Raw genomic sequence first — 25811 nt, 5'->3', positions numbered from 1 at the left:
AGACCTTTTAGATTCCAAGCTATATGTTGGTGCTTCTCCTCTTCAGTTCACTCCTCTCATTTTCTGTGGGGTTCAGGTCAGAAGGGTGGAATGGCTTTAGCAGAAGCTTGGTTTTGAGCTCAGTGACCCATTTTTGTGTTCTTTTTGAGGTTTGTGTTTTGGTTATTGTACAGTTAGAGGATCCAAACATGGCCCATTATAAGAATTCTAACAGAGTCAGTCACTTACTGATTTTTTATCTGTTGGTATTTGATAGAATCCATGATGCCATGTATTTTACCAAGATGTCCAGAACCTCCAGCAGAAATATAGGCCCACAACATCAAAAACACAGCAGTATATTTCATTGTACACATGGGGTACTTTTTTTCTCTGTGTTTACCAAACCCATCTTGAGTGTTTGCTGCTAAAAGCTCATTTTTTAGTTTCATCTGACCATAGAAGCCATTCCCATTTAAAGTTCCAGTCATGACTGATAACTGAATATGCTTTAGTTTGTTTTTGAATGAGCTAGGAGAATTTTTCTTGTAACCCTCCCAAACAACATGTGTTGATGTAGGTTCTGTTTGACAATTTTTTTAAAGGTTTTCTGAAACAGTGACTCAACAATTTTCTGCAATTCTTCAGCTGTGACCCTATGAGAGTCTTTAGCTACTCAAATTCTCCTTCTCACCGCACATTAGGACGATATAGGCACACATCCTCTTCCAGGCAGTTTTGTAACATTTTCTGATGGTTGGAAATTTTTAATTATTACTCTGATGATGGAAATGTTCATTTTCACTGCTCTAGCTCTTTTCTTAAAGCCACTTCACCAATTTGTGAAGATCAATTATCTTTTGCTGCACATCAGAAATATATTCTTTGGTTTTTCTTATTGTGATGGATGATTAAGGGAATTTAGGCTTTGTTTCCGCTCCTCTTTATATTTTTGTGAAAAAGAAGACAGAGCTGAATGATTTTGTGTTTACAATCATGCTGGAGTTCTGAAAATTGTGAAAATGAATGGGAATATACTTCAGAGATATTTTACCAATAAGAATTTCTAGGGGTGCTAATAATTGTGTCCAACGAGTATTTGAGAAAAACATTAATTTCATAATGATTTTTCCCCTCCATTTTAAATTCCTATTATCCAATGAAAGGATACATTTTTGTGAATTTTTTTAATAAAAAATCAAAAGGATTAACAATGCAGATTGGTTTTTTACGGCCTTGTTTGATCATGTTTGCCAGGGGTGCTGATGTTTTTGGCCACGACTGTATACATGCATGTGTATGCATTTATCTATACAAATATTATTATACACAGTACACACATATATGATGTAAACAAAAACTTTTATTCTGCTATAGATTAATTGCGATTAATTGTTATGCATCCCTAATGACAATCTATTACAAATTGGTACTGAACTGCAGTGGAAAAGCAAACCAAGCCAAAACAAACTGGCCAGTTTTTTGGCAAAAACAAATTGCGAGTTACACACCTACTATTGATGAATATCAGTCATGTGACCTTTTACGTCATTCCAGTTGCATACCTACACTTGAGTACCTACAGAGTACCAGTAGGCTCCTGATTTACGGATTTCTTATATTTTACTGTCTATGATTCTTACAGATACGGAAAATGGCTACAAAAGACAACCTTTCGTACCTCGACTGTCATGAAAAGAAACGCTACTTAAAAAATATCTTGGTTAGGGTGTGATGCCTACTCGAACCCTGATGCGTTTTTCCAGCCGCTGTTCGCTGCTATTTTTACAACACTAAGAAGGCACGACACAACATGAAACTTTGCTCGAAGTATCACCTGGATCTCTACACATGAACGCCAGCATTGAGAACATTGTTTGTGTACACAGAGCTTACTAAAAAGAAAGGTTTTGTACAACTGACTTTGGCTGTTATGGTGTCCCCTCGCCATCTTTGCCAGACGTAAAGAATCGATTTTCGAATGCGAATGAATAAATCTCATATGAGGCTCCTTTTTCAACTAGAAGGTCAATATTGTTTTTCACTTGCAACAAAACAATGAATTATCCGTGCATTTATATGGAATAATAGATCCGGTACTCACTGAACTCCGCTTCCCTGCCAGAGGGGTCTGACGGTGAGCTGTATGGGCTGCTGAAGAGAGGAGAGGTGACGATTCCCGGGCTCTGTAAGAGATCGGAGCCCTCGCTCGACAGACTGCTCCGCAGACGTCCACCCTCTATCGGTTCTAAGCTGCCCATTGCTGGTTGAGACAGCTGTTTTTGAGGCCTTTGCTTGATGTGATCTCCCGCCTTACCACCTGCTCAAACGTACACATACACCAAATCCAGTATTAAACATGACTTTCACTTCTCAGAAGACAGCAAGCCATCTACATTTAAAAACTGCTTGGAAATTAAAGCCATCTATGAAATATTAATTTAAAGACGGCATGCACACATACACAAGCCAATCTTAAATTATCTCTTGCTGTTTTTCCAACAGCACTGTGTTTTGAGACTTAGACTTACCTGCTATTGATTCAATGCGAACTGGCCACCGGGGAGGTACCCGAATAGGGAAGCGAGGCTTTTTTATTTTGTCCTCTCCTTCCTTCTCTGTTTTGCTTTTCTGTTTGGGCAGAAAAAACGACAGTCCTTAGGGTAACAGCTTAGTTACAGAAATACTTCGAATATATTCCCTCCGTTCCAAAACGTAGTCAGCTGCATACAAAGGTAAACGCTAAAGTCTTTTCCAAAAGAACAGCATTTTAATTATGCCTATGTCACCTTGTTTAAGTCATATTTTCAGGCAGAAGATTATATTCCTAGTTGAATATGCAATCCTATAATGCATCGCAACAAGCTTCCAAAAATCCAAAGTGAGTAAAATGTTGATTATACTGTACATAAAGCGACAGGTGTCTATAAAACTGGTCAGGCCAGATCAGTAGGTTTAGAAAGTGAGAAATATGACGGGGTAGGAAATTGTAGAAGTGTTTACCCTCAGTTTAGAAGGAAGGAAATTAATTCGGGGTCGTTTGGACTCCAAGATTCGTTGTTCTTTCACTCGAACACCCAGATGCTTCATGTACATGTATATCACATACTGTATTGTCGTGCTGAAAAGAAACACAGATTTAATTTGAGATGTTGAGATATAGATTTAATATTGATTAATATCTTTCGGTGATTCTGGGATTGAAACAACGGTACACTGTGTTCCAAATTATTATGCACATGTCATTTTTGCTTATTTTTTTAATACAGTCAGTAAATTTACACATTTGTGTGGATGTTATTATATTTAAATTAAATAAAAAATGTCAAAATATACTTTAATACTTTGCAAAATATGCTGTTCCAAATCATTATGCAGAATGCACTTTAACCAAATTTATAATGATATAATGGATTAAAATTATCCAAAAAACAGATGTGTGTCAAATGTGGTGCATGGAAAGATGATAAAAAAAATAATAAAAAAACACAATGTAGTTCCATAGTAATACATGAGCATATCTTTGACATGACTTTAACTCTCCCATTCATTAAACTTGCAAGTTTAATGAAAAATTGACTGTTCATATATTAGTGCCATTTGGTCTTGTACGTATGAGTTGCTTAAAGTTACAATTGTTCTGATATCTCAGATCTCTTAAAATGATATAATTTTTGGTACACTAATGGAAGACAAACACATTCAATTTCTATTGATAAATGATCCATACATGTAAATATACGAAAATACAGCAAATGTTTGGTGTTTTTCAAAAAGAATTTTGGATTTACTGTAAATCTTTAAGAAGCGTAAAACTGAAGGTGGAAGAATAAGGTTATTTAACCTGTTGAAGGACTTTAAACTTTTAGTTTAAAGTTTTTATTTTTTTATTTTATGTATTTATTTGTTTTTATGTGTTTTATTGAGTCTTTCTTTAAAGCTGTGATTTATATTAAGCTTTACTTTATATTATGTTAAAGTAAATAAATAATACAATAAAAAAAGCGGGGCAACACATTTACATTTAAAACTGGTTAGAAATGAAAGCCATCTATAAAATATTAATTTAAAGACAGCATGTACACATACACAAGCCAATGTTAAATCATCTCTTGCTGTTTTTTCTAGTAAGTTGTGTCAGTAGTTCTGCATTTTGAAGATCTTTAAAGTCTTACAAACTAAAAACAATGAATTTTTGGAGCTCCTGCACTCCTGTTTCACATCTAGCTGTTACTTTATCTCTTAAGGGGCCGTCACACTACAGTTTCCGTTCTATTGACTTCCATTCATACGCATGTGAATGCGTCAGATTGAATGCACAAGTTCGTGTGAAGATATTTCGCCTGCATACCAAAGTTAAAGTCTGGTGAACTCTGACCTGCGAATTCGTATCAAGTGGAGATATGTGACCAGTAAAAAACCGGTACCAAAAATGGACGAAGAACTTATACTGACGAAGCGCTTCCTGCCTATATTTGGAGTAATGTCCGAAAAATATATGCAGTGTTTCCCATACATTGATTTATTTGTGGTGACCCACCACAGAATCAACACTGGCCCCCACAAATAGAATTTTCATGATTCCCATTTACATTTTTATTTCACTATTTTAAACAGCTTAAAATGTAATTTGATATATAATACAGATCAAATACAGATACAGATCAAAGAGTAGAAGTGAAACATTTTTCAGGTGCCAACACTAGATCAAACGCAAACACGATATGATTTAGCGGGTGACGTCATCACCACGTCAGTCATTCAAAATCCTGTGGGAAACACTGATATGCATGCTCAAAGTTCCCTTTACCATGGTATTTTTTGTAGTGCACAAGTAAAATAAATCAAACAGATACTGCTGGCAATCCTGTGATGTCTTAAAAGAACCTGGACAATTTGCATTGTGCATGTGGACGAGCACACTAACTACAGCATTGAGCTTCTGTGCATATCAATTGCTAAATTAAAGGTGGTCTACAGCTATTTCACGCATTTTGACTTAACACTGTTTAAGAGTTGCGTTCCTCATGCTAAACATGTGTGTCAAAAAAGCAGTTGGACGTATGACAGAGTATTTCTCTGCCAAATGCACTTCGCTAGGGTTCGTACAAGTTTCATATGCAACAATCTTGCATTATTTCTTTTATGGGCAATTTCATTGCAGTGGAAGTCCTTGTATTGGCACTTTAACCGAAATAGCGTACGCACACACCAACCAAGAGCTGACACGAAATCAACGTCACCAGGGAAGTTTGTTGTTGTTTGTGAAGGAAATTCAAGCTTGTTCAGCCTTCATATGAACCCAGCATTATGAAAACAGTGGATATAGATTATTTATCTGGTGTTATAGCGAAATTGTGCGTGTGTTTGTTTAATGCTGGATTTTGTTGAAATGGGGCGGCCCCAACTGTGTTGCAGGCGTAAGTAAAACTGCATCAAATGTCTGTGTTTTGTTGACAATCGGCACGCAAGTGCAAATAATGTAAACAACACAAACATGTTGTAAATGCTAAGTTTTCCAGAAATAGTAGGAAAATGTTTTGTGTGTGTTGCTTTCTCGTGACTCGCTCCTACCGCGGTTCCTCTTCTGAAAGAATCACTAGAGCTGATCTGTGTTTTATAAATCTGATAAGACTTTTCGGATATATGAAGGATGAAATTCTACTCTATAGGTAGTTTAATTTTAAGTTTAATTTGAGATTAGCCAAAACAGTGCGTGTTATTTGAGCTTTAAAGGAATTATTTACCAAAATATGGAAGTTTTACACTAAATGCATTCACTCTCATGCCATCCCAGATGTATATGACTTCCTTCTTCAGTTGGACACAAATGAATTATTTTATATTAAAATGCTGTCATGTTGTCGTCTTTTATGGGGCTCAACATATAAAATCATGCCATATTATTTTATTCATCTAAAAAAAGGAAGTCATGTACATTTGGGATTTCATGAGGTTGCGCAAATTGAGAAATGTTTCATGTTTAGCTCAACAATTCCTTTAATAGTTTAGTCTCTGAGGTTTAACTTGTGCCTGTTGATGGCTACTGGCTCCATGTGGCCGACTCCGTCTGTTGACATAATTCCCATCTTAATGTGTCTTCTGCCATATGTCTCAAAACATCTATCCACCCCATATGTCCTGTACATTCATAAATCATACAGGCTTGTGGTGTCACCATATGGCATTTCAGATATGTTTGCCTACATTATAGCAAATGAGGACTTGGGAATGCATGTAAGATTAGAAAATCTCATTACGTCGCTCTGTTATGCAGCATCTCGCGTTTGTGTCGATGCTTTGGGCCCCCTGGGCTCTGACAATTTACAAACCAATCCAATGAAAAGCCTTTATGCTTGATCAAATAACCTGCCTCCCTAACGTCTTTATAGTCAAACGTTACAAACAAGGCTTGCCGAGGAAAACATGAAAGATGTTTCTTACCATTTCTCCTCCTCTGTGGCTTGTGAAGTCACCCTGAAAGATAGACACACACAGAGGAAGAAATACTTTATGATCACCTAAATTAGATCACAATATTTTTAAACCCTTTTAACTACAACTGATATATATATTGCGCATGTGAATTAATGCTTTAAAACTGTTTTAAAGGTTACCGTCTATTATTAATAGGAGGAAACATGCTAGACGTTATTTATATCCTTACCACCGAGACAAGGACACATTACAAAACAAGTAGTCACAGCAATGACATGCTTTAATTAACCGCAATTTTCACGACACAGCCTAAATTTTACAGCGAGCACATACTGTGAATCCTCAATGTATCTCACACCCCTAATGCCAAACAATTAGGAGAGAGTGACACTCACAGGACGTCATCAATCTTTGAAAGGATGTTCTCCGCATAAACTCTCTCTCTCTCCAGAAGCTGCCGTACAGAGTCCAGACGAGCGAGCTCCGCCTCAGCCAACGTCAAGCCCATGCTGCGTTTCTGCCTGCAAGTATGCATGCAACCATATGATTATTGGGTTCTGATCTGACATGGTTAGCTTTGATGGTAAACATCAGCAATGTTTATTTCTGACCTGAAGTCTTCCAGATTTCTCTGGACATCTGGAAGAAGAGTTTCCTGCATTGTTTGTATATACTGTCTGTGCAATTCCTCGGGAATCAGCTCCAGTCTTCTCCTCTCTGATAACAAATATGCAAAAACATTTTCTTAATGTTCATATTTTCATTTATTGAAATTGTTTAGTTTTTATGTAGTTCATTGCATTAGCAGCACAAAAAAACTGGGGTTTAACTTATACATGTAGGAAACACACAAGCTCAGAGGAAGTCGAAGACACATTTGACCGGATTGCCTTTTGGCGCTTTTCCATTGCATAGTACCCCACGGTTTGGTTTAGTTTGGGTCGGGTCAGCTTCCTTTTGGGAGCTTTTCCATTGGGTGCAGTACCCGATACTTTTTTTCGTACCACCTCGGAGTGCGTCAACTACTGACGACACGGGTGTTTAAACAGAAAGTGTCATGAGAGATATACGTTAGTGATAAACACGATGTGCAAACATTTATTTGTGGTGGCCAATTTTAATTTTGTGGCAGACTGATAAATAAATCAATGTATGGGAATGTACAAGGACGCTCTCATTTGTATGATGTCACAGCAGTAGGCAGCACAAATATAACGACACGCCTATAATCCCACCCACTGCGAAGTGATACCAAACTCGATGGAAAAGCTAACCACGCCAAAGTGAGGTGAGCTGACCCAACCCAAACTAAACTAAACTAAACTGTGGGGTACTATGCAATGGAAAAGCGCCATTAGTGGTGTAGACACGCATGGGGTCGAATGCGTTCAAGCAGCCACAAAAAATGGTCTATTCTCCGCCTCTTGATCTAATGTAAGGTACCCAGCATAATGTTTTTACATTGGACGTGACTTCTAGGGCGAACCAACATTGTTTAGTGCAATCTTTAGGCTTTTATGATTAAAACTGAAGCTGAGGTTGTTCTCCGCCTCTTTCATCTTGAGTTTCATTTTGCGAGCGTGTCCTGACTTTGCATTACATGATGCCGCCTCCTTGTCATTTCTGGCTTATAACAGAAAGCAGAATAATGCCCAAAAGCTGCTGTGTGACAAGGTGTACAGCTAAAAAGGCCAGAAATATGTTTTTTGAAGCTGTCGACTCCAAAAATTGAGCGTTTAAAGACACAAAAGTGGATCGCCAACTACGTTTCCCTCCAGTGGACGTAGGTCTAATAGTAGTAGTACTATAAAAAGTTGGCAGTTTCCACTTTTGTGTCTTTAAACGCTATTTTTTGGGGTCGACAGCTTATAAAAACGTATTTATGTTTTTTTTTTGGCTTGTTAGCTGTACATCCTGTCACACAGCAGCTTTTGGGCATTATTCATATTTTTTTGTTATAAGCCCGAAATGACAAGGAGGCTATGGAGGACTGGGAGTGCAAAAATGAATAATAAATAAATAAATAAATAAATGCTCTTACAAAATTACACACAAGGGAATAGCGTGGACATGATTTTGAGTGTAGTGCAAGGGAAATGAATTTTGAGAGAGGTGGGCGAAATGGCAAAAATCACAGTTTAAGAAATTTAATATCACTGTTTCTGTATGTATAAGGATAAGCATGCATATTCTTTACCCCGGACATCGCGTTATATCCTTATCCGTATCCTTATACATACAGAAACAGTGATATTAAATTGCTTAAACTGTGATTTTTGCCATTTCGCCCACCTCTCTCAACACTCATTTCACTTGCACTACACTCAAAATCACATCCACGCTCTTCCCTTGTGTGTCATTTTTTTAGAGCAAAAGATGTGACTGTTGTGGCCTCAGAACACGTGTCTACACAAGCATTGCCACTCTGTGCTCCATTACTATGGCTGAAGAAAAACACGCCCCCTCCTCATTAACATATTAGACACGGAAGTGTATAAATAAATACGTGTGGAAATAAATAAATGTATAAATAAATAAATAAATGTAAAAAAATAAAATGTAAACATTAATACATAAATAAATACATAAATGTGGAATTTAAAAAAAAAATAAATAAAAATGTATAATCAAATACAGAAATAAATAAATGTTTTAAAAATATTTTAATACAAAAATAAAGAAATCAAAGTTGCAATACTCATTTATGTTTGCTTTTTATATTTATTTGTACATAAATATATTTATTTACTATACATTTTTACACTCCCAGTCCTCTATAGGAGGCAGCCTCGTGCAGTACAAAGTCAATGGAGACGGATAGATTGTTTTCCCCCCGGTGGGCGTGGTTTTCAGATTACGTTGCACTCTGTCTCTATGTTTTCTCTTCAGATGCTCATGCATCGAGCTGGTACTACACTGTGATATGCAAACGAAACCTTACAGAGTTTACAAACCAGCCTTTTATTAACAGCTAATCTGAAGTACTCCCATACTTAAGACCCCTTCGTCCTTTGAAAACGTTTGCAAACTAACTCGTTCGACATTGCCCTGGACCCCGCTTCATCCATCATCTTTGAAAAAGGCAGGCTGAGCCGACTGGTGGAGACGGTGACAGACAGAAGGAAGCGGTTGTTATTTTAACGTGAGAACCAAATTTAAAAGAACAGTATGTTATAAATGTATATCAATTAATCATGGTATGGCCCTTATATGTCACTAAACATTAAGAAATCATTTTCATTTCAAATACTTAATATCACTGACAACAGTACTCTGGCCAGGATATTGTCATTTATAAAGTGGAGTTGCAGCTCAACTAATGTTTATGTTGTTATTTTGTGTATTGGCCACCAGTTTTGTGATTGCAGTACCAGTTTTAGCCACAAGTTTTGTGATTGCAATACCAATTTTGGCCACAATCCTACATACTGTTCCTTTAAAACGTAAAATTATGAAATTGATTAAAAATATTAATATCTACTAATTATCAGCATCGACGCCACCGATTCTATCGACCAATTGCGACAACTCTATAATAAAATATGGACAATTTTGTCAAGCTAGCTGTGTTTGTATATATTAGAGCTTTGTACTGTACATACACCTCGCACATAATGCAAATATATTTACTGGGACACATACATTTATCTTAAGAAAACATAAAAGGCCCTCACTTGGTTGAATACACAGCATTCAGCATGTTATGTTTTCAGTGATGTCAACATGACACACGGGCAGAGTGACCGAACTATTCAGAAGCTAAATCCATAATTACATGCACACTCAATGCGAATGTTAAAATGGGTTTGCGTTCTCTGGACAATTACAGGTTTCCCACCAGGAGCTAAGGTATGATTATGCGGTTGGCAGTCGAAAAGTACAAAAGCATATGTAAAAACAACACTGCCGGGGCGAGAACAAGTTGTATTCCTTCATTAAAATAGTTCTGTAATGGAGTGATCCCAAGGCTTACCGAGTTCAGAGGAGATGGATTCGGGCACAGCGACCTTCAAATGCTGTAGAGCAAAAACATTAGCTTGAATTAGGGTTTGACAAAATAAGCACTTGTTTTTTTTTCTTGCAAAACATCCGCAAACTATCAAGGTGACAAACTGCAGAGCTTTGGGGAAAAATGTGGTAGCACAAGAACAAAGTTTGGTGTGGGGTACATTTGCGTAAAATCACAAATGCATGCACGCCGAGTTTGAGAATAACAATATGTGATGACCGTGGGTTGTCAGAGAGCATGTTAGCTTCCTGACCCTGAGGCTGCTGGGAAAGGAGCAACCCTCCAACACACCTCTCAGGACAAAAGATACTGTTGATGAGAGCGGATCCGGCCCCCTTGCCCCAACTTGCCCATAGACGAATGACACTAGGGCAGTGCAGACAGTGACAGATTTTAACAAAAAGAGATGAGGTGTGAAAACAGACTTCACTTACTGCCCCCCGCTCTATGAAGAACGCTAGGAAGTCTGTGAAGATCCGGCGTGCTTCTTTGGAGTTGGTGTGCTTGTAGAGGTCGGCATACAGGTAGCAGAGCTGTGGACATGAGTAAGATTCAGTACGAGATATCAAGCATGAAACTGATAAGAAATCTGGATGCTAAATCTCACCAGAGGCGCAGGGTCAAATTGTGAGATCACATAATGTAGGAAGGCCGCGAGATGAGCAGGGCGATCCTTGAGCAGCTCGATGTTCTGGAAGCAGCTGCACTGGCCGTTCACCTGGTACAACGCATCGGGTTATAAATCTGGATGACCAAGAATTGCATTTCTCAAAGGATCTCAAAGTACCTGCTCCTGGTCTGAGATAAAATCTTCATCTTCGGGAGCGATGATGTCTATAGTCTGCCTGGACAATGGGCTAGCTATGTTGGACTGGGAATGAAAATCCTGCAGCAGGATGAAGAGAAAGTGTCACCCTGATCTGAGATTAGGCAACAAGGTCTTTTGCACAGAAAGAACATGGTCGGTTCTTACCAGGTCAGATCCGTCATCGACCTCGGGGGACGGGCAGGAGTTGAAGCTATCTCTGGGCGTGCTTTTTGGACTGGAACAATTGGAATCTCTTAGACTCTCCGGAGAGGCCGGGTAGAACCGTCGATGGACCTGCACATTACAAACATTATTAATTACACAAAAAACAACAAGAGATAAAGAAGTGCTGGCCTACTTCATACGAGAGAGTCTGTTATCCACTCAATGATCACACAACAAGTGTCACTATTTAAGTGAGATAAATAAATATGTGTTGACACTTACAGGTGCCACTGAACTTCCACTCCATAAACCATCAGGGCTAAGGTCTCCTCTCGAATGATCCTCATCCGCCCAACATCCATTTTCACTGTTCCTGAGATCCAGACCCTCCTAGAGCACAAATTTACACTCAATCCATGTGACACAATGCTATGCAAACAAACTTTTTTTTAGCTTCTCTTTATTAGTTGGCTAATATGTTAAGACTGTTACATTAGCTGATTTCTAGTATTCTTAAAGGGACAGTTCACCCAAAAATGAACATTCTGTCATCATTTATTCACCCTCAATGGTTCATACTTACCACCAGCTGAACAAAAAGGAAGATATTTTCACTGCAAAAAATTATTTTCAAGAAAAAAAATTCTTTGCATTTTTTTTGTTTTCAGTAAAAATATCTTAAAATTCTTAAATTAAGATGCTTTTTCTTGATGAGCAAAAAGACCCAAGAAAATAAGTCAAGTTTTTAGACCAAACATATCACATTTAAGTGATTTTGTGCATAAAACAAGCAAAAAACATCTGCCAATGGGGTAAGCAAAAAATCTTGAACATTTCTCTTAAACACTAAATTCAAGAAAATTTCAAGAAAATTTTGCTTACCCCATTGGCAGATTTTTTTTGCTTGTTTTATGGCCAAAATCACTTAAAGGGGCCATGTCACAGGAATTTTTTAAGATGTCAAATAAATCTTTGGTGTCCCCAGGGCACATTTGTGAAGTTTTAGCTCAAAATACCATACAAATAATTTATTATAGCATGTTAAAATTGCCACTTTGTAGGTGTGTGCAAAAATGTGCCAATTTGGGTGTGTCCTTTAAAATGCAAATGAGCTGATGAAATGCAAACACTAATCACAATGATGGTGGATTGTTGCAATTGAAACTCAGTTGGGCTGTGAATTATTTTCTCTCTCTCTCTCTCTCTGCACTAAATGTTAGTGCTGTTGTTGGATAGTGCAGATTAAGGGGTGGTGTTATTATAATAAGAGCTCCTTATGACATCACTGGGGGAGCCAAATTTCAACGAACTATTTTTTCATGTGCTTGTAGAGAATGGTTTACCAAAACTAAGTTACTGGGTTGATCTTTTTCACATTTTCCAGGTTGATAGAAGCACTGGGGACCCAATCATAGCACTTAAACATGGAAAAAGTCAGATTTTCATGCCATGGCCCCTTTAAATGTGATACTTTTGGTCCAAAAACCAGACTCATTCCCCTAGGGTCGTACTGCTCATCAAGAAAAAGCATCCCAACATAATTTTTTTTAGATATTTTTACTGAAAACAAGACAAAAATACGAAGACATTTTTTTCCCGAAAATCACCCCTTGCAGTGTAACCAAACCATTTTTCAGCAACTTCCATAGTAACATATTTTCTTACTATGTAATAGGCATGGCCTGGTTCTGGTTTCAAGATATACCAAGGCTCTAACTTTACGTCGGCAAGAGCGTCAAAAAAGCTCTGGGAGCCCTGCCACGCTCTGATGCTCGAATGCATTCTCTGGAATGCTCTCAAGCGGAGGTTTTTGCCTTCCGATTGATTGCCGCCAAACCATGCCATAGCTCATTACTATAAAGTTGAGCTGATTTCAACTCTCATCAACACTCACACCGTCCATGACGCAACGCTGCTCGATGCTGGCTCTCATAGAAAATGTATGACTTCTGGCCATTTTTGACGCTCTCGCGTGAACTCACAGTACAGCAGGGATGGGCACTCCTAGTCCTGGAGGGGCACCGTCCTGGAAAGTCCGGCCTCAACCCCAACCAAACACACCTGAGAAATCTAATCAAAGGCTGCAGGATAACTTGGAAATGGCATTCAGGTGTGTTTGATTAGGGTTGGAACTAAACTTTGCAGGACAGCGGCCCCCCAGGACCAGGAACTGCCATGCCTTTTCTAAAGAGTCAAGGTTTCAAGACCACTCAAATTTTCTGTTTTGGGTTTTTAAGGTATTTATTAAATCATCAAGACATAAAATTAATTTGATGTTTACATTTAATATATATTACAAACCCTTTTTTTTAAAGAATATTATCATTTAAAGGTTTATTTTTGTAATTGGCATACATGTTGCTTAAAAATAAAATGTCCAGTTAACAAGTTGTTGTTTGTATACGCAGACATTTGAAAATAACACATGGCAACTCTGCAACACCATTAAACCGTGTTTTTTTTTTTATGGTCCGATTCACGATTTTACAGTTTCTTTGGTGTGTAGGTGTGTATAAGTCCCGTACATGTTAACGATATGCAAAAGGTACAAACCTCATAGTAAACAATGACGCAAATTATCTTTCCAACGTAAATCTCTTTTCTTGGACAAACACACGGATTGTAGGCAACAGTTTACTTCATGGGATTGGTGATGTAGACAAGACCAACATTATCATAATTCCTCCCGCTTCGGACTCACAGCCTGTAAGTTAACTCCTGTCAGCCTTGCATTTTGAGCAAATCTTTCAAACATGGTAAGGAGCGTCACATTTCCGGCTGACGTCAGAGGTATTCATGTCAATCACAACGTACAGATTAGCTGGCCAATCAGGGACACAGAGCTTTTCAAATCGATGAGTTTTGTATAAAATCTGTGCGTTTCAGAAAGAGAGGGAAATCTGGAGCTACAAAAATGTACGGTATGTGGAAATAATGTGTTTTTTAACCACAAACCACGCAAACACATTCTATTATACCAAATATACAAAATAACGTCTTTTTTTTGCAATGAAATAGGTGCTCTTTAAGGTTAGCATACCGCCAAAATCTCATTCGGCCCATGCCTACTAGGCAAGTCAATAGTCAATCTTCTTCAATTTTTGTTTAGCAGAACAAAGAAATTTATACAGGTTTGTAACCATGAGGATAAGCAAATGATGACAGAATTTTCATTTTTGGGTGTATCCCTTTGAGTTATTGGCATGAATAACAACTTTTCCATTTGGCCAAAGTCTTACAAGATTTATTACTTTGATGTTGCACCTGTATGAAATTGAAAGCAAGTAAGTTCATACTTTAAATAGAAAAGACCTTTAAACCAGCTGGTTAACAATAATAGCAAAAATGTGTAATGTGATGCTTGTGATGTTAATGTCACAAGAACTCAGAAATCGCATACATGTGGAATGTGCTTCTTAGCTTCTTGGTTTTCCTGTAGTGGTTTGGGAGTTTTGTTGTATTCATCCTTCAGGCAAAACAGATTAAAACAGAACTTGAGTATGATAAAACTTGAGACATTTTTATATCTTTTAAGTAAGGGATAATGTATAGGCAGCCGGTTGTTATCGCAGAAATAAGTCCCGACAGTGTGATTAGGACCCGACACGAAGCGGAGTATCACACTGAAGGGACTTATTACACAGCTATTTACCTCATAAGTAAGGTAAGAAACATTAAATATTGATTTGAAATATTTTATTTACTCATTTTTCAAAGCAGACCTTCCGCAAGGAAAACTCATTTACTTAAAGGTTTTGGGTTAGGCAAGACGTTCAAGTGTCATGAACACACTATTTGGTTTAATAAATATAATGTCATATATGTTTTTAAAATACATATTTATATTTAATTTGGTGTAATATTAAACTGTGCTGTCAAAATGATTTGCAGCATCCAAGGTTACCGTGTGCTAGCAGTTTTGAGCGGTTGTTATATGGGAATAACAAACTTGCAAATGTTGCACAAATGCCAATCAGAATCAAGCATTCCAACAAACCAGCTTTATTGGTTTATTTCTCCAGGAGATTTAGAATGACGATCTTTGTTTACAAAATATAAGGAGGTGGTACAGCACTTTGTCCACAGGTGGTGGGCGGAGCCTAAGGCTTGCCTGTTTACTTATCAGGTAGACAAAAGCTGTAAATTACCTCAACAGGAAAGGTTTCATTCTTATCAACTTAAGTCATTCTTGCAACAATACATCTCAACTTAACAAACTCACACTTTACTGACAGAGGCACGTTGTCAAAATAATATAAGGAGCGCGTGTGTCCACCTTAAACCACAGTGAGAACAATGTTATGTTTTGACTTCAAATGAAACTTTGGATATTTAGATTCTGACCTGCATGTCCTGATGCTCCCTGGACACAATCCTCTTGTTGTCCAATCTTTGGTTGTGTGGAACACTGTTCTCTTCCTGTAAAGACACAAGTGGGTCGGGTTGAGATGAAAGGAGGAGCAAATGATAAAATTGGATGTGGTAATTTAATAGTATGAGAGATATGAGGAAGTAAAATCAAAACTAAAACTATATTTGTGTGACCATTGTAAAATCTTATGTGAAATCCAGACTAAAGTCTCAATGTAACTATGAGATAGGAGCATCAAAGTTTGATTTCAGTCAAACATAATAAGGAAAAAAATATATGAGAATAAAACACACCAGTATTGTTTTTGTAAGGTATGCTTATAAAAACTGCTTAAATCTCCTAATATAACTAAGTCCTGGATTAATCTAAACCCTGGCCGATAAACGAAAATATACAATATATGATATCAACATATGGAAACAACTTAGTGTATAAAAATGAGTCATCTCTGCTTACCCATGATACGAGAGAGGGGGTTCGCACTGATGGGCTGTAAGAGTCAGGGGTTGTAACAAATGTGTCCCCAAAACTCCCTGGTGACCCAAGACCCATGTCCACCTCAGAGAGGGGGATCTGGGGTAAACCAGGAGGTCTGCCTAATACTGTGAGGGCCACATAAGAGCCGGCTGCAATAAACAAATATACCTGGGTCATTGAGGATAACATAAGGTGCTTCTGACTAGGAAAATAGTTGATACTGTACTTACATTTGATTAATTTCACCACTTCTACATGGTTTGAATGCGTCACCAATGTCCCGTTCACCTAAAGCAAAAACAATAAATGTGTTCGAATTTAATAAACTGTTAAAGGTGTGTGAAGTGACTGTCAATAAATTCACCATTTACATCAAAACATTTCATTGAAAAAAAAAACATATATACTAATAATAATGTTTTTTGAAATTTTTAAGCAAATAAGTGAAAAGTCTTTGATTGAATGAATAAACAAATAATTTCCTCCAAGTGAACAAATGCAGGTTTGTTAAGTAACCAGCAGGTGGCACAACAGACAGATGCAGAAATTGCAGTTGTGAAAAGAAAGTAAGGATGGGCAGGGAGAAATAATACTCTACTGTAATTCTGCATGTGTAAGACTGTCACCTTAATGATCCTGTCTCCAGTCTGAACACCCGCACGCATGGCAGCTCCATCTATAGAAAAAGAGAGGAGGAGTTTTGAACGTGTGCAGAAAATCTATGTCATAGAAGGTACAAAATATACTACATATACATTTGATTTCAAGATGAAAGTCTGTGTGGGCATTTCTGCAAGGTGTTCTTGTATGAGTTAAAGTTATATACACGCACACATATAAGAGATATACACACATCTAATTTAATAAACTCAATTTTTGCATTTTAACAAAATTAAGTGGTGCCCGCCAATGCAAAACTTGCTGCCACAATGTAAGGGTTTGGGGTGATTGCCAAGGAGTTGCTATTCAGTGTTTTGAATGCATTTTAGCATGTTGCGATGGTATTGCTAGGTTATTATTTAATTCCCAAAGTCAAAAGAGCTCACCCCAAGTCTGTGATATTCTGGGACCTAAATACAGGGAACAAAAATTGCATACTACAAAATAAATGTAACTATAATCAACACAGTAGTCCCTAACACACGAATAATAAATAAATAATATGTGAAAAGCTGTATATATGTATATGAAGAGCTGTATATATGTATGTGAAGAGCTCGAATGCAAAAGCCACTAAACGCCACCTGCGTCAAATATCAGATAATGACATTAACCGAATGCTATCGGCACATAATATATGTTCATCAAATACTTTTGCTTCCAATCCACTTAATGCTGGCCCCAGGGGCCAGTTGTTAAAAAGTAATCCATTTGGATTTCGGCTATCATCAAAATTTCAAAATGGGTAGTTCAAAACAAAAATTGAATTCTGAATTTTGACTGGATCACAAAATCCAATCTAGGTTTTGATCTGGATCAAATCGTCACTTTGTGTTGTTAAAAACTTAGTAAGATTGGGATGTGTTTGATCCCAAAAATTAGGATTATTCTGAACCCAGCAAATGGGTGGATTTCAGGAACAAAAATGTAATAAAACTTATAAAAAAAAAAACATTTTTTACAATACAACATTTCTATCATGTAATATTGATGAATGTATTTTTATTTTTTTGAAACTTGATTAGTTCAATCCTTATAATGATAAAGTATTTAAAGTACAACATTAAGCTACCATTTAAACCTTACAGTCAATTAAGACAAAAAGTCTTATATAAATCCCAAAAAAAGACCCTTTTACAGCTCACGCAGTGTTTCCCATACATTGATTTATTTGTGGTGGCCCACCACAGAATCAACACTGGCCCCCACAAATAGAATTTTCATGATTCCCATTTACATTTTTATTTCACTATTTAAAACAGCTTAATTCGGCTTAAAATATAATTTGATACATAATACAGATCAAATACAGATACAGATCAAAGAGTAGAAGTGAAACATATTTCAGGTGCCAACACTAGATCAAACGCAAACACGGCATGATGACGTCACATATATGCTAATTAGCAGGTGATGTCATCACTAAAACAAAGTCTCTCAAAATCCTGTGGGAAACACTGGCTCACGTAATCAAATAGCCTGCACGCGCATTTAGGCAACAGAAGTGGTGTTGCTCCCCAGTGGTTCTAACGTGTAAGCAACTCAGAAAGTTTATTAAAACGGTTTCCCAGCATCAAAATGTCTGGTTGTTGCTTTTGGTTGCACTAATATAATATACTAATATACGTATGTGTATCTGGCAACTTTATATTTGGCCATCTGCTAACGTCTTCTATCCACTCCACTATAGTACACGGATCTGGTAGCTGTGTTGAAAATGTTGTTACTATACTTCCATTGCCTAAATGCGTGCGCATACGCTGCCACGTCATCGTTGTGTACAAACAGTAAAAGGGTCTATACAGCAGTCATTATCAAATTTAACATTTTATATTTAACAAAGTAAATATTAACTTGAACTGTCATATTGGTTACAATCATATGGTATTTCTAAGGACACCAAACAGTCAAAAGTAGTTTTAACAAGCGGCATCTTTACAAATGTAAACTACCGGACATTCAGCCTCTTTATGAATGTGTTTGTGCATAATCAATATTTGTTTTTGTTGTTTGTGGGCCAAAAACTGAATGTTGAATTGATATAAAAAAAAAATTAAGTGAAAGGTGTGTTGATTTATTGTCTCTTCAAGTAAAAACACTTAGTGACCCTATACTGACCAAACTACTTGCTGTTTTTTACATAGCTAATAATAGTCAACATTGAGTGCGTTTACATGCAGAGTCTTAAGGGGATCGCACACCGGCCGCGCAGCTCAGCGCCGCGCCGTTCTAAAAAAAATGTAACACATTGTTTTCTATGAGTGTACGCACACCGGCGCCGACAGGTGGCGCCTGTCCGAGCCGCCCAGCTGTGACTCAGGAAGTTGTTCAAATCCCTGTCGCGCCACATAGCACCACTCACATAGTTTAACATTAAATAACATCATATGTGTCCCACATCATTAATGATTAACATTGGCTGCTAACGTATTTAACATTTTGAAGTAGACGCTATCTGACGAAGCTCGCGCTATTTAATGTGCACTTCCGGTTTACAATACCTCCGAGTTCTCCTAGGCGCGACACGACGCGGCGCTGCGCTGAGCTGCGCGGCCGGTGTGCGATCCCCTTTACGCATTATCCTTAATAAACATGTGGGGTCATGTTATCGGGAAAGCCCATAAATGACGCAAGCAAATAACGATCAGCACAGGTAGTTTTTTGCTCTTTACCCCGATTTCGCGTGGCATGTAAACACCTTAACCGGCTTTCTCACAGTTTTGTTCATGCGCGCATGTCTCCGCGTATAAAAGATAAACGTCAGACGAGAAACTAAGCACAAAGTAATGCATAAAGGCTCAGCTCGACTAAAGCAGTTATAATAGAGCTCATTTTACATTTACAGGTTCTGCAGGCACGAGAAGAGATACAACAGTATAGTTTAAGACAGAGTTACCATCTGTTTTTTTGACAACTATATGTACTATAGGTGGTGACTTCACTACCTGCGAGAAACCTGACTCTCCAAAATCTCCAAATCACATGTAGACACAAGAAACATGTTTCTGCATAGCCGGTTTATTAATTTGCATATAAACTCATGAAACAGTTTTCTATAATAAGCAGATTTTTTTAGTTATCTGCTTATTCTGTGCATGTAAACGATCTGATCCAGACTAAACTTTTAAACAACTGGCACCCAGGCTATTCATATATATTAGTTGGCAGAATCTGTTAAATGCCACATCCTCAAAGTGCCCAGAAGACGAATGGAAAATGACAGTGGATCACATACAAACTTGGGTTCCTTGTAAGTACTTAGACCTGAATACAACCCGAATGTGGCAGCAACAAGCATCACAGTGCCCCCTAATGCATTATTAAGTTTATAAATTTTTACATTTACATTCTGCCTATCATCATTTGCAATTTTTCCAGCTGCATCTTTAATGATTTTGCACCCATCCACAGTCCTGCCAAGGAAGAGGACTGTTTTTTGCCCAAAAAGCTTGCATGCACTTTTTTGGTTTTGCAGCTAAAGAGTCTCAAATCTGTTAACTAATATTTTTATGATAATCAAGTCCTTAACTCTTTCCCCGTCATTGACGAGATATCTCATCAATCAAGAGAAAACGCTTGTTGGAGCACATCAGCTCAATTTCTGACCTGCAGCCAAATCACATCGGCCCACGAAAGGCTCTCTTACCCTGTCTGACGAGCTGCACGAAAACAGGGTTGTCCCCGCTGACGGTCAGCCCAAAACCGTTCTCATCTTTCTGAATGATCACGCATCTCTGAACCAGCCCTGGAGGAATGGAGAAAAATGAGAAGAGAAAGAAAGTCATTATTAGGAGGGAGCCGTGACCCTTATTTTTACTGGATTGTCAATGTTGTATTGAGGTATTAATCAGAAAGGCTCATCGAAGCAGACTGCAATAGCAATAACTTCCATACCTAACCAAAAGGAATTGTGAGTAAGTGCAAGCAGTCACAGTCATAAAGTTAGCAGCGCCATTAAAATCTGCAGAGTTGTAAAATGAACGCATTAATCACGCGGCCCACTTAAAATCTAAAGGAAACTTGCAAGAGGAGCTGTGGTCCTGATGCTGTTAGTGTGACAGACAGACACTGCTTCAAAAACTGATAGCATATCTAATCACATCCCAGAATTAAAGACTGCAGTTCTCAGGCCACAGCAATAAGCAATATACTGTAAACCAATACCTTCAAAATATTATCTATAAGATGCCGACATTATATATATATATATCTGTGTGTGTGTATATATATGTATATATATGTATATGTGTACATATATGTGTGTGTGTGTGTGTGTGTGTGTATATATGTATATATATGTATATGTGTACATATATATGTGTGTGTGTGTGTGTGTGTGTGTGTGTGTGTGTGTGTGTGTGTGTGTGTGTGTGTGTGTATATATATATATATATAAAACAGTGGAATGCTGGATTATTACAGAAAATAAATAAAATGCAATAGCAAACAAACATAATACAGAAGTAATTGCCGAATGCAATACATTTTCGGTGGTAATCATTACAGAGTTAAAGGTGCAGTGTGTAATTTTTAGAAGGATCTCTTGACAGAAATGCAAAATAATAAACAAATCTATATTATCAGGGGTGTATAAAGACCTTTTATAACGAACCCTTATGTTTTTATTACCTTAGAATGAGACATTTTTATCTACATACCGAGGGTCCCCTAACATGGAAGTCGCCATTTTGTGCCGCCATGTTTCCACAGAAGCCCTTAACGGACAAACTTTTTTTTACGAAGCTGTCTCCGAAGATGACATGTTTGTCTGGTGGTGGCTACCGTAGCTTCTCTATGCGTTTTAAATGCGATGGGTGAGCAGTAGGGATGGGCATTCGATTAAGTTTTCTTTGTCGATCGTCGGGAGAATTAACGATCAACTATCGATTAATCATTAATATTTTATAATAAAATTTGTTATTTAACTTTTATACTTAAAAAATGCAATGAATACAAATATACAGCGTTTTTCCTCGATGAGACCTTTATTACAAGATCAACTTGTGGCAGACAGTTAAACTGTGTTTCAAACATATATGTGCGTGCATGTGCGGTGCTCTAAAGCAGCGGAACCTGCAGCTGCGAGCCAGCGTTCTTAAACAGAGACCTCATTAGTTCCAAAATAAAAAACAAAAACAGATTCATGTTTAACATTAAATTAAACAAAAAAACATAATACTTAGATCTGAAAGGTTTTGTCAAAATGTAACTCAAAATGATTCAAGCCAGAAGAAAGTGCAAGATATTAGCCTTCCTAACATTAGGCTATAACAAATTAGGCATTAAAGCCTCGTGAAAAATAACTAACTTCAGTAACTCGCATAAAACTTCTGCACCAGTCTACTTTTTTTTTTTTTTGAGAAATAAAAACATGTTTTGGGGTCAGACGCGACCGCAACCCATGGTGACCGTCAGTCCAGCCGCCGCCGAAAGCAGCCGCTCCGAGGAGACTGACCGGGATGCACAGGTACCTCAGCGCTAACTTGGCTTATTCCGCATACAGAGTATGTGTGAAACAGCGTGCGTTTTGTGAGCCCCATTTACCATTGTTTAATTATACTAACATAGTCTTTTCGTTTTTATTTGTTGTAAAACAACAGTAGACACAAATTTACTATGGTCTCCAACTCCACAATATAGCCTACCATAACCATGTTATTTGTAGTAAAATTGCGGAAATACAAATCGTTTTTTATCTGCAAAAAAAATTTTTTTTTCACAATGATAAAATCATGGCTAATTTTCCTAAGGTAGTAATTACAAAATTATATATGTTTGAAAGACGGAGATGCGCACCTGTCAATCTATTACATAACAGAGCGAGGCCAGAGACAAACGTGCTCATAAACGGGAGTAATATGGAATAATGTGTGCATCTTTGAATAACTGTAAGTATACATTTCTTTTAAATATATTTTGTCATATAAAGTTTTGAGACATGGCCTAATAATGCTTTTTTCACTGTTATTGCTCATTTAGACTTATTGTGCGGGTAACAGCGTTTTTGACGCATTTACCTCAGAGATTATTTTAGCAATATTGCTTTTTTCCGGTAATAATAATACAATTTATATTTCAATCCTGTTTCATTGTCTTTTTATTCATTTCATTATGCTGTTATGTTAATGTGAGGATATTTATTTGCCATATGAAACGTGCCGTTAAATGAATACTTTTATATAATATTCAAATTATATGCGGAATAATGTGTGCATCTTTAAATAACTGTAGGAATACAGTTGCTTATTTTTGTCATAAAGTTTTGAGAAATAATAATATTGTGAGGATTTATTTCCATATGAGACGCTTTTTGTCGTTGAATACTCTCGTTTATTATTTGGAAATCATATACATACATAGTAGGAAATATATAATGTGGAAGGGTAGACTTGCAAAGTTACTCTGCTTATTTTTATTTATGATATATGTGGAGATAAATAAAGCATTGCAAAACTGCTGATTTGATCCATTCAGATCCTGACCACCAGGCTAGAGATTTTAAACATCCTTAATCCACACTTACTAGTCTGTCAAATAATATCAAAAATATTTTGTTTTGTGAAAAAAAATGGTGCTTTGTTCTATTGTTTATGCGGAAAAGTGTTCACGGAAAGTGTCAATCACATGAATGTTTTATATGCAGAATAAGCAGTCAGCAGCGCACTGCAACGGGTGCTTGACGGATTCGCCGCACACATACGCAAACGCACTGCATAATTTGTGAAACAGGAGTTAGATAAAAAAAAATGCATTCAATTAATTGATAACAAATTAACGTTATCGACGAAATTCTTAACAATCAATTATCGATCGTCGATTAATTATGCCCATCCCTAGTGAGCAGTTAACTAATGGCGCTTTTCCATTGCATAGTACCCCACAGTTTAGTTTGGGTCGGCTTACTTTTGGGAGCTTTTCCATTGGGTGCAGTACGTAGTACCAGATACTTTTTTTCGTACCACCTCGGTTGGGGTTCCAAGCGACCCGAGCTGATACCAAACGTGACGCGAAAACACTGTAGGTCACTGATTGGTCTGAGAGAAGCGTCATTGCTATAATGTAAATATTAGCTTTAGCTTACTGCTAGCTTGCGCTGTCTCGAGCAAACATGTTGTTGTCTTTGTTCTGCTATAAGTTTCCAAACACCCTTTTAGCAATGAAAAACATCCACAGGTTGAGAATCCGGAACACCATAACAGTTTTTTCCAGACTTGCAGTTTGTGGCGGCACATTCGCGACGTGCATGTCCGTATTATATATGCTTAAATGCAACTTGAATGAGGCTCAGCGGAGCTCCGTCGACTGACGCCACGGGTCGGGTGTTTGAACAGAAACTGTCATGTGAGACAGAGGTAGTGATAAACGCCATGTGCAAACATCTATTTGGGGTGGTCAATTTTAATTTTGTGGCAGACTGAGAAATAAATGAATGTATGGGAATATACAACAACGCTCTCACTTGTATGATGTCACAGCAGTAGGCAGCGTAAATATAATGACACGCCTATAATCCCTCCCACTGCGAAGTGATACTAAACTCAATGGAAAAGCTAACCACGCCAAAGTGAGGTGAGCAGACCCGACCCAAACTAAACCAAACCGTGGGGTACCATGCAATGGAAAAGCGCCACAAGCCATTGGTTGCAATTCACAACCTCACCACTAGATGCCACTAAAATTTACACACTGCACCTTTAAAGCAATACATGTGACAGAATTTGATGGTGTTGTGAAATCATAACTATTCTAACTAAACCTCCGTTGTGCTAAACTTCTGTGTTACAGGTCATTGAATGTAATATAAAGAAAGTGTTTCTCGATCAATTACATTCTGAGCCATCAAAAATAATGCTGTCCATTGCTGTTATTATGGCTTTTTCCAAAGCATAGTGCAAGCAATTCCAAGGTCATAAATTGCAAATGCATTCATGTAAATTTGAAACTGACATCAGGAAACAGCCCACAATGCTCAGTTAACTCAATTAAATACAGTTTCTTTCAAAAATTAACCAATATTGTTCAAAACATATTTTACTTTCTTCTGTGGGGCACAAATGTTTTATGTCTGGGTGAAACAATTACATAAATCACAAAAAGTCTCAATTTCAGCTGTCCAATTGTGCTGATTTCTGTGCGTTTCGGCAGTATGTTTGGGCACCAAACAGTAGTGAATCCAAGATTTTAAAATTGATAAGTTGACGTGTCCTTCAGCCATTTATTTTGGATTTTTAACTAACAGCACAACTCTCATAATTATTTGTTATTTACATTATATGATTTAGTTGTGGATGTTTAGAATTGACCATACAGCTGCTTAACAAAGTTATAAAATATTTCAATGTTTGGATGAACTATAGCTTCAATTTAAGAAATGCTGATAGGCCCAACACTTCAGCTCAAAGTATGGTACTCATACATACGTGCACGGTCAAACGCACAGCCTTGTAAAGCATAGTTTATTTGACTCATATGTGTACATAGACGTTCGACACATGCACAGTGTGACAAAATCTCCTGGGCTACATACAAAATTCTCCTGTACTGCATGTACAGTGCGTGCATACTATTTAATGACAACATTTGCGTCCAAGTACACTGCATGTTACGCATAAAACAGGACTTCTAGCTTTAGCCCTGATTGTGCTGGAGGTACAGGGCAAAATACATTTCTGTGCAAGCATGTCAATGTGGCTGGAAAAGATGGCTGGAGATGGAGCTACAAAGAGATTTTGAGAAATAATTATCCATAATAAAACTGAGCCAGAAACACAGCAACAGATTGAGCGTCTTACCACAGGACTCGGGTCTCCCGTCAGCCAATACAAATCCACTCTTCTGCACCAGCACGTCTGAGCAACACAACATTATGATTCAACACAAGACATACACACATTCACAGATAG

At 37.5% G+C, this 25811-nt stretch overlaps 1 protein-coding gene across 8 annotated transcripts in view; it reads right to left on the bottom strand.

The window, feature by feature from the left end:
* arhgef12a (Rho guanine nucleotide exchange factor (GEF) 12a) overlaps positions 1-25811 on the bottom strand; it is a 76862-nt gene that overhangs the window by 20235 nt on the left and 30816 nt on the right. For 4 of the 8 annotated variants that reach the window (XM_073863249.1, XM_073863251.1, XM_073863247.1 and 1 more), the window contains exons 4-22: positions 25701-25757; positions 20555-20653; positions 16875-16924; positions 16479-16536; positions 16228-16397; positions 15744-15818; positions 14800-14865; positions 11682-11789; positions 11400-11528; positions 11214-11312; positions 11034-11144; positions 10861-10959; positions 10391-10433; positions 7029-7134; positions 6813-6938; positions 6424-6456; positions 2983-3100; positions 2511-2610; positions 2084-2299 (exon numbers count right to left, since the gene is read on the bottom strand). In XM_073863249.1, coding sequence (XP_073719350.1) covers positions 2084-2299; positions 2511-2610; positions 2983-3100; positions 6424-6456; positions 6813-6938; positions 7029-7134; positions 10391-10433; positions 10861-10959; positions 11034-11144; positions 11214-11312; positions 11400-11528; positions 11682-11789; positions 14800-14865; positions 15744-15818; positions 16228-16397; positions 16479-16536; positions 16875-16924; positions 20555-20653; positions 25701-25757 — 1863 coding nt within the window. The remainder of the gene's footprint in view (positions 1-2083; positions 2300-2510; positions 2611-2982; positions 3101-6423; positions 6457-6812; positions 6939-7028; positions 7135-10390; positions 10434-10860; positions 10960-11033; positions 11145-11213; positions 11313-11399; positions 11529-11681; positions 11790-14799; positions 14866-15743; positions 15819-16227; positions 16398-16478; positions 16537-16874; positions 16925-20554; positions 20654-25700; positions 25758-25811) is intronic. The other 4 variants (XM_073863250.1, XM_073863254.1, XM_073863252.1 and 1 more) reach the window with 4 other exon arrangements.

Source organism: Misgurnus anguillicaudatus, chromosome 24 (assembly GCF_027580225.2).
Source record: "Misgurnus anguillicaudatus chromosome 24, ASM2758022v2, whole genome shotgun sequence".
Taxonomy (NCBI): domain Eukaryota; kingdom Metazoa; phylum Chordata; class Actinopteri; order Cypriniformes; family Cobitidae; genus Misgurnus; species Misgurnus anguillicaudatus.
Note: the sequence above shows the minus strand (reverse complement) of the source record. Positions and strands in the feature narration are given on the sequence as shown.